Here is a 9,638-nt window from a genome sequence, read left to right as displayed (position 1 = left end):
TTGCTCGGTGAGAAATTTTCATAACATAACAGGGATGAGGAAGGGGGAAAGGGAGGGGAAATACTTGTCTAAAGGTAAGGCTCTTTCTCTTTGTAGACAGGAGTCCCAGAAGAAAAATCTAATTTCATAGAGTGATGTACAGAATTTTTCTACCATTGTTTTTGTCTGCCGTCATTCTTTCAAAATTTGATAGGCAGATTTTAACTTTACATTGCAAATAGTATTGCCTGGTTTGAAGGATTTTCTGAAATGGCAAGCAAATAAATGTTTTATTCCAGCAGGTTTTTAAAAAATATTTTAATGGATTTTTGAAAAATTGCTTCCTGGGGCTGGGGGAGGAGGAAACAAAAATTTGAAGTGCCCACATCCTAGGCAAGTTGTCTTGGATCAAGAAAGAAGGATTGTTGGGCGAATCCTCTACAAAACAAACAAATTGTTGCTGTGGGGAAAAAATATAAACCATACCCGAGGCTAAAATTCTGCTAACTTCATACCGTTTTCAAAACCAATTTTATATTGGGTTTTAAAGGAAAAAGTCTGAGCTTCTGCATTTATCTGTTTAACTTCTAATAAAAAGAAAGCTGGAGATATTGTTTGCTTTTTAGATGTAGGACTGCCAGCATTAGAGAGTCTATCTCACCAGCTAGAATGTGGGAGGATTTGGGGTGGTTTGGTGGTTTATCCACGGCATTTATTTGCCTCCAATAGTTCTCAGAGCCAACCAGATACCCTGAGCATTGCAGAAAAACTGCTCTGAAATTCTCTCAAAATTAATATAAACATTTTGTAAAGAAAAACATTCTCCACACATGTATTAGCGTATTAACTGATTTTAGTCATAGATGCGTTCCTAGACCTTATTAGCGAAGACAAGAGATGTTTTGAAAGCTGCATTTTTGGTAATGCATGGATTAATAAGAGAAACTAGTTGATTTCATTAGAAAAAAGTCTCTCTGTAGAGGAAAAATGTTGAAAAAATATTGTTTCTTCAGTTCTATAAGGTCAAAATGTATTTTCCACAGTTGTTTAATCCCACAGAATAAAAATCGATTTAAAGGGGACCCTGACCTATATCTCATTGTGTTATATTGCTTCTTCTAAAACTGCAGAAATATTTGCACTTGTGTTTGTTTTTCTTTAGTGGCTCTTTAGCGTGTATTATAAAGATATTTTAAGGTTTGATTTGGTTTGTTGGAGATTCTGTCCTTAGAAAAAGCTCATTCTCAGTGTATTTTTATTTCTTTCTGTGTGAAGTCGGCTCCATCTCTGAATCTCTTCAGCAAAACAGAAATAAAACAATTCTCTGTCTTTCAATTTAAAAGAGTTAAAAGAGTCTTTCTTGTTACTTTTCGGCCAGAAAACAAAAGAACACATAAAGGACCCATGAATGAATGAGAGAATATGTGTGAATGAATGTGATGTTTACCTGTTACAGGAAAGAGGTGTAGACACTGAAGGTTGTTTTCCACAGAGATGGAAGGGTGAAGATCCAGAATTCTTCAGCTTCAGAGAAGGAAGGAAGGAAAGAAGGAAGACCAACTAAAAAATTTCCAATGTCCAGTAACTGTCTTGTAATTTTAACCAAAAGGTATTTCAGATTAAAAGAATAATATTTTAGATTTTGCCAAAGTCACCTGAATATCTTTATTCCCTACTCAAAAGAAAATCATGTATAGTTGTTCCCATTTTTGTTTATATCCAAAATCCACATAATTGTACAACTTCTTGAAAGATAATGAAAAAACAAGCACATTATCTTCATTATCACAGATATGCATGCGTGTATGTACACACACACACACAAAACAAACAAATATATATATTCCAAAAGGAGAATGAAAATGATTGCTAGATGCTGGATATTACTGGAGTAGAAGTAGGAGAGTAGCTTGTCATAAAAGAGAAGAAAATTCTGCGCGGTAGGCTGCAATAAAAGAATATGACCGGCCATAAAACTTTATAGGGTATAAATTTCTGAAGGTTAAGGAACTAAGCAACTGTAAAGCAAACAAGAGTAGGAAACTTTCAGAAGCTCCTAAATTACCAGAATGTCTTTCTACAGTGGGGGAAGAGCAGGAGGAGGAGAAGCAGAGAAATAAGAAACATTTAAAAAGAGGAGAAAAATGAAATGGGGAAGGGGATGGGGCAGAAAGAAAGCGTTTCTTAATTTATCCAAATCTTGTGGGTTCTGTGAAAACCCTGTGTTCTGGATTGCTTCAGCCTTTGTCTAGCGTTTATCACTTTCAAGTTTCCATCATCCTGGATCATAAACTCTCAGCAACATCCCCCTTCCTCCCCCCCACCCCAACATCCTATCACCACCACCAGCAAATGTAGACACACACTCCAAGTCCTGGCCAGACGTCTGGTTTTAAAATGCTTTTTCTGCCCTCTTTTAAAGCTATTTACAACCCAGGCTTTCCCTTCCAGAGCAGAATAGTTCAATTGTTTAGTCTCGGGCTTTGAAACAATGGTGGTTTTTCAAAAGCAGAATCCCCGTCTCTTGTCTTTTATTGCCCTAAAAAACGGACCGGATGAAAAGCAAAACAGTAAAACTAAGCAGGAATTCTGAGGAGACAGTGGTCACTTTCCACTTATCATAGAAGAAATCTTATATACTCCTCCATGATTTATCATAAGTAAAATCGTTTAAAATGTACACAATGGGAAAGAAAAGATGGGATCCATAAAAGCATCACAACCAATCTGCCTAACCCATCTTTGCTTATTACCATCTATTATTTTTACGGGTGTCTTACTTCGAATGGTCATTAGATGGTGCTATCACTCCATGGTAGAAATAATCGGATCGCAGTGTCTTTCTCTCTCGAGTCTACAACACCTTGATTTCATTACGAACAATAAACGGAATTGTTGCTCGAAACCATTGTGAATAAATCCCCAAGCATAAAATATAGGACTAATCATGGCGATCTTTCTGGAGCGTTTCTTCTTAGCAGATATAAATACTCGGTCCATTGGAAGGCGAGCAAAGAAAGAAGAATGAAAACTTGTCACACAAAGGCCGCGAGAAGATTGCCTGCACATACCTCGAGCCAAAAAAGGGGAGTTTGTATAATTGTTTCTCCGCAACTCCATTTGTCTTAACAGAGCTTTGTGGGAACAATTTAATGCTGAACTTGTTACCCAGAGTATGATTAAACGTGTGTTTGTGTGTGCGTGCTTCTGCTTCCCACCCACCCCTCTCTGCGTGTGGTTGTAAGCAAATAGTTCTTTAACCGCATAAACGCCACAATCAGAGCAATGTTCTTTGGCCTCTCTACTTGTTTTGTGATGTCAGAAGGATTTGATATTTATACCGCTACTTTCAAAATGTAGAATTTATTTAGCTAGAGTGGGAAGGTGGGTCACAAATTCTAGGAGATGTCATGCGTTGTCCAGTCCATAGAGATTTTGGCATACTTTGATGGGAATCATTACAGACCGTTATATAGTATGGCAATTTTATGAGAATCATCATAAATATCCTTAAATATTTGCAATGTTGTCGAACTGTTTATTCTCTAGTGTACTTGTCCAGCTTTTGAAGAATGTGGAGGAATTCTCTGGCAACACAAATTCCAGAATATGTTGTGTCTATGCTTAGTTACATTAGAAAAGGACAGTGATCTTCTGAGTGAATTAAAGACAAATTTACCTGGTTCTTTCAAAATACAATTAGGACCAAGTAACTCCTAAACCAACATCTCTTTAAAAAAAAAAGTGTGTGTGTGTGTGTGCGTGTAAAAGTAGTGAATCAAAGACAAATTTACCTGTAATGTAATTCTTTAAAAATATAATTAGGACCAAGTAACTCCAACACCATCCTCTCTCTTTTTTTAAAAAAAGGGGTATAGATGTGTGCGTAGGTAAAAGTATACATGTGTGTTTGTGCGCACATCTCTATATGCATGTTTCTCTGTGTGTAGATAAAACAAGTATTTTCCAATGTCCCATTCAAAAACATTGTCAGCCCACAAAGGAACCCCCTATGAATAAAAGAGACCAATAAGAAGTAAAAAAGAGATTAAAAATTAAAATCAGAACCCATTTTAATAAAGATGTTTTATAAAGAAAAATGTACAAAAAAGATAACAAAATGTCAGAAACAGTCAAGATTCCATAAACTGATTAAACAACACCCAGCAGATTTTCTACATTACAAAACTGAACTTCAAGGGGGGAAAAAGAGAGATTAGATGTGGGTTGTCAGTAAAGAAGAAAATAGAGAGTCCCATCCTCCCCTTTCTACTGCAATTCCTGGCAGTGTTCAGCAACTCTAAAATACATAAAAGCTGCAATCTTTTAACCAGATGTACTTTGTGCTAATTAATAGAAAAAAAACCTTCTTTTTTTTAATCCACTCATGGAGCTATAAAACAATGAGAACTTACAATTTACCAAGTGATGTATTTTGGGGGAAGATTTTCTAATAAATCTTTCCTCCGCTGGGTATTTGTAAATTATATTCTCACTTTCTCTAGTGGTTATTTTCCCCCCTCTCTCCTCTCCCCTATAATAGAAACATTTGCCTTTCATCAGAGGCCCCAAGTACAGTATCCCAATGATTTAATGCTGATGACGATTTTTCATAGGATATCAAACACTAAATTGCCCCGCACTTTGGTTAAAATGCTAACTTCCAGGATAACTCAGCTATCTTATCTTGGTTCTGGTTCCTCTTTCTCTCTTCTCTCTCTTTCATTTCCCCCTCAACCCCCATGAGCACATGCACACACACATACACACACACAAAAGCACAAGCCTGATAGTAAGCATTTGCGGATTAACAAATGCCTTCCGGGAGATGTCAGCCAGGTAGATTTTTTTTTTTAAAATGCCAGCAAATTCTAAGTATTTGAGGACTGGTTGTAAATAAATACTAGTTGTGGGGAATCATTTTTGAGAAAGCTTATGAAGCAATCTTTATTCATAGATAATCCTTATTATATTCAAGGATGTAGGACTGCATTTCATAGGTAAATGTTAGAAAGTTTGTGGCTTAGTTGTTAAGGAAATACTGGGGCTAAGTTCTCAGTAAAGATCCCAAAGGTTGTCCTATAAATCTGAGAAAATATTGGAGAAGGAAAAAGCTGGCCCCTTATGTTATTTATCAAACTTTTTTTTAAAAAAGCATTTCTTCCATTCAATGGTCAGGAAAAGAAAATATAGAAATAAAAGCTCTATTTTTAAGCATTCATTTCAAGTATTTCAAGGAATTATTATCTTTTAGAGAGGGGAGAAGGGTCGGAGAAAAAATAGCCTCTAAACAAGTGAAACAGACTTGTTCTTACATTTAAAAAATAATTTTGAAGCCTCCTCATTCTGTTTTGTCTCTTTCCTCCTCCATCCCTCTCAGCTGAACACCTACCGTAATATGAATTATTTTCTCTCCCCTCCCCCCCAAAAAGGTATATCTCAGGATTTTGATTAAAAGTTATACAGGACTTTGAAATGGTTTCTTTTGAGAGAGCTCTTCTGTTTTGGATTGGAATTATTCGGATTCATTTTTCAGATGTTAATCAAATATAACTGTATGATGGTGGGAAGGCACACGGCTGGAGTGTTGGGCCCTTTTCAAGATTCCCAGTCCAAAAAGTGTGATCAGGGTGCACAAAAATATGTAATTTCAGATAATGCAGAAATGACATACCTCTATGTCGGGGGTGTGAAGAAGTGCCTGGAGAAACAAGCTTATACAGTAGGGAAACTTTATATTTGGAGAATTACGATTGGCATCTTTTGGAGCAGAGATGACACAGAAAGCTCCAACAAAATAATTGCTGATAGAGCTAAAGGACTACTAGAATTTACTTTCCGGTGGTCATATGGTGGTGATGAGATTGTTGAGTTAGCAAAAGCTGAAAGCAAGTTAAAGCGATGTCAGGGAAATAGGAAAAACTCCACCTTCCTCCTATAATCTCATTCTTGTCACCCACTCCCCGCCTTTCCCCCCCTTCTCCAGCATCCTTCTCAGTTAAAAACAAAGCACCTTGTGGCTTGAACTAGGCTTTGGGGTGGGGGTGGGGGCTACTTCTGAGGATGGCTCATGTGAAAGCTCAGTTAAGACCCACAACTGTGATGGTTGGGAGCTAAGGGGAGGTGGGAGATAGCTTCCTCTCTGCTGGAACAGAAGAAGAGGACGGGGTGGGGGGGGAGAGACATAACAGGAGAGTGTGGTAGGAGGGGGTGATATCAGGGAGCTGAAAAGTCAATGTTATATATGAAAACTATAATCATTTTAATTCAGTATTGACACCCCAACATCTTGCAATAATGGTGTTTAGGTGCCAATCGAAACCTGGGTTTTTATAGCTGTGGAGAAAAGAACTCATAAAAACCCTCTAACAGCTTTTTATGTAGTGCAATATAACCAGCAAGAACATCTTAGAGAGTGTGTGGTTTTGTTTTGTTTTGCTTTTTAAAATATTTATTTGTTTGACTCTTTTCTGTGTGTGTGCCTGTGTTTGTGGGTCTCCACATCTTTTTACTTAGCTTTATTTTGTGTGTGTGTGCAGTATAGTTTGTTAAACAGTGTAAGGCCCTATCTTTTTTGGGGAGGAGGCTGTTACAAATGGACCATTTCTTTCTTTTGGCACTGATGCTTAAGCCTTTATCAATAATAAGGAAATTGATCATTAAAATGTTAAATCTGACTATCTCGTTTGTTTTAAAATATGTTGAGGCTATAGGACGCCGTAGGATTTGATAACTTGGTATTAAAATACCAATTACATTTATAGGAGGCTTTTAGAAAAAAAGGGATAGCAATTAAATCTGGCCTCTTTTTACAGTTTTCCAAAGCAACCCTAACATTTTCCAAAGGGCTAAAACTGCCTCGTTAAAATAAAATAAAAAAATAATAAAAAAAAATGAAAATTAACGATGGGAGCAAAGCCTCTCTTTAATTTTTCAACCCTCCCCAAATATCAATCTTTTGGGTGGGCTTAGGTAGATGATTTGTCGCCAGGCGAGAGATATCTCATTAACGTAGATAGTTTAGCATATTTAATCTCTATATTTACCCCACCCACCCCCTCCCTCTCTCCCTCGCGCTCTCTGCGCCTTTCTCTCTCTCTCTCTCTCTCTCTCTCTCTCTCTCCCTCTCTCTCTCTCTCTCTTTCCTTCTCTGTCTCCCACTCACTCTCCTTCCTGCTCGCAGGCTGTTCAGAGTCCGTGTGGAGTATGTGGAAACCAATAGGATGAGGGTTCCGTAATAGATGCAAATGATCCAGAAAAGACACTGCGAAATATGAACTCATTTGCTCCGAAGTAAATCACGGAAAACTGTTTATGAACTGGCACCTCGCCTTGGAAATGTAAAGCGAGAACTTTTTTTAAGTGCCGATATATATACATATATATTTTAAGGGGGGGTTAAAGAAGAAGGTGGAAAAAAAAGAAGAAAAAGGAGAAGAGAGAGAAAGAGAGACACACATACAGAGAGGAATAATAATAACAACAGTCACAAACAACAGGAGCAATTTTAAAAAGCGGAATCCGATACCATGTTCATTGAAAAAGAGTTCTGACTCCATCCTCAGGATTTTTTTAAAAATCTATGCATATCCGTATATATTCCTGGAAATCACAAAGACTCGTGGGTTGGCGTTTCTTCGTTATCTTCTAACATCCTGTGGCTTTTCATCTCCCCTAACCCTGGTACCTAGATCTTAAACCTATTTAAAATAAGTTATTTATATGACAATGAGCTCCTATTTTGTCAACTCCCTCTTCTCCAAGTACAAAACTGGGGACTCCCTGCGCCCCAACTTCTACGATTGTGGGTTCGCCCAGGAACTCGGAGGGAGACCGACGGTGGTGTACGGGCCGAGCACGGGGGGCACTTTCCAGCACCCCACCCAGATCCAGGACTTCTACCACGGGGCGTCCTCTCTCTCCAGCTCCCCTTACCAACAGAATCCCTGCGCTGTAGCCTGCCACGGAGATCCCAGCAACTTCTACGGCTATGACCCGTTGCAAAGACAAAGCCTCTTCAGCGCTCAGGAATCCGACCTGGTGCAGTATCCGGATTGCAAACTAGCCTCCACCGGCCTGGGAGAGGACGCGGACAATTCGGAGCAGAGCCCATCTCCCACACAACTCTTTCCCTGGATGAGACCGCAAGGTGAGGAGATATCCCAGGCGTCCAGCCGCCGAGAAGGCATTTCCTGAACCCATAAAGCAATTTCGCCTTCCCCTTTTTCCCACCTCTTCCACTATCTTTCATCCCCTCTCTCCTTCCCCCCTACCTCAACCCTTGGTTACTTTGTACTGTTTTATGAGGGTAAACTTTTGCACCTCTGAATTGCTTTATCGCTTAATTACCCTGAAAGGAACCTTTTCTCTTGAATGGAGAGAACTGGATTTCTCTCCCCTCCTTCTTTCAATCGGAGAAGCTTCCCCTAAAGTTTATGGTACTTTTACAACCTCCGAGACCCCCTTTTTGTGTCTCTCCTCGGCGTCCTCCGCCTCCTCCCTCCCTTCTCTCGCCGCTTTGGTTATTATCTTTTAAATCTCTGGAGATGCGAGGGGGGCAGGCGGCGGCGGCGGCTGTTTTAAGGGCTGGGGAGAGCTTTCTTGCCAGAAACCTGGGATGTCGGGAAGGGAATAATTTTCCTAAGAAAATGACAGAGATGGGAGGAAAGGAGAGAGCGAAATGAGCTACCCAAGAACCCGGGTGAGGTTGGAGGAGAGAGCATCTGTGGACCTCTTCGTCAACGCCTCTCTCCATCCATAGCTGTGTAATTAACCTCCCCTTTGTACCGTACAAGAAGGGCAGTTCCGCCGCTGCCTTTGTGTGTGTGTCTCTCTCTCTCTCTCTCTCTCAGTGTCCGTGTGTGTGTGTGTGTGTGTGTGTGTGTGAGCGCGCGCGCGCGCGCGCGCGTCTTTCGCGCTCTCTCCCCCTCTGTCCCCTAACCTGGCGGCTGTGTCTTCTCAATCTCCTTTTTTCTTTCCCCGCACCCCAGCAGCCGCTGGACGGAGGAGAGGCCGGCAAACCTACAGCCGCTACCAGACCCTGGAGCTGGAAAAAGAGTTCCTTTTTAATCCTTACCTGACCCGCAAGCGGAGAATTGAAGTCTCGCACGCCCTGGGACTGACCGAAAGGCAAGTGAAAATCTGGTTTCAAAACAGGAGGATGAAGTGGAAAAAGGAGAATAACAAAGATAAGTTCCCCAGCAGCAAATGTGAGCAAGAAGAATTGGAGAAACAGAAAATGGAAAGGGCTCAGGAGGTGGAAGAGGGCGGAGAAGCACAGACGGGGGACAAAAAGTAGGCGCTTGAAGACTGGACAGGCAAGCCTCAGAAAGCCGCTCCCCCCCCTTCCATTAATTCCAGTTAATGTGAGCGGTGGTTTCGACGAGGGGAGGATAAATACTGCTTGGGGAGGGGAATCTCGCCTTTTAGTGCTGTAAAACAATATAGCTGTGAGCGTCTTCTTCTGGTTGTCCTTTGATACATACAATGAACTATATATTTAAAAAAAAAACCGAGACATCCTGGGGTCCTTTTAGCCTTGTTGTTTGTTATTTTTCATCTTCTGGCCAGTTAAGAATTAGTAATAGTGTAATGCAATAGCTTCTGTTAACCATGGCTGTGAAAAATTTCCTCCCTCCCTCTCTCTTTTTCTCCACCTC

At 40.2% G+C, this 9,638-nt stretch overlaps 1 protein-coding gene across 2 annotated transcripts; it reads left to right on the top strand.

The window, feature by feature from the left end:
* Nucleotides 1-7,701: 7,701 nt before the first annotated feature.
* HOXB8 (homeobox B8) lies at nt 7,702-9,277 on the top strand. Of its 2 annotated transcripts, none has more exons than XM_026710780.1 (2): nt 7,702-8,128; nt 8,970-9,277. In XM_026710780.1, the coding sequence occupies exons 1-2, from the start codon at nt 7,702-7,704 to the stop codon at nt 9,275-9,277; spliced, it is 735 nt and encodes a 244-aa protein (XP_026566565.1). The 2 variants fall into 2 exon arrangements, with proteins under 2 accessions (XP_026566565.1, XP_026566566.1); XM_026710781.1 differs by having other exon boundaries at nt 7,708-8,128; nt 8,973-9,277.
* The last annotated feature ends 361 nt before the right edge of the window (nt 9,278-9,638 follow it).

The sequence above is a fragment of the Pseudonaja textilis genome, chromosome Z (assembly GCF_049901715.1).
Source record: "Pseudonaja textilis isolate UNSWEBS1 chromosome Z, rPseTex1.2, whole genome shotgun sequence".
Lineage (NCBI taxonomy): Eukaryota > Metazoa > Chordata > Lepidosauria > Squamata > Elapidae > Pseudonaja > Pseudonaja textilis.
The sequence above is the reverse complement of the archived record's forward strand: the minus strand, read 5'-3'. Positions and strand labels throughout refer to the sequence as shown.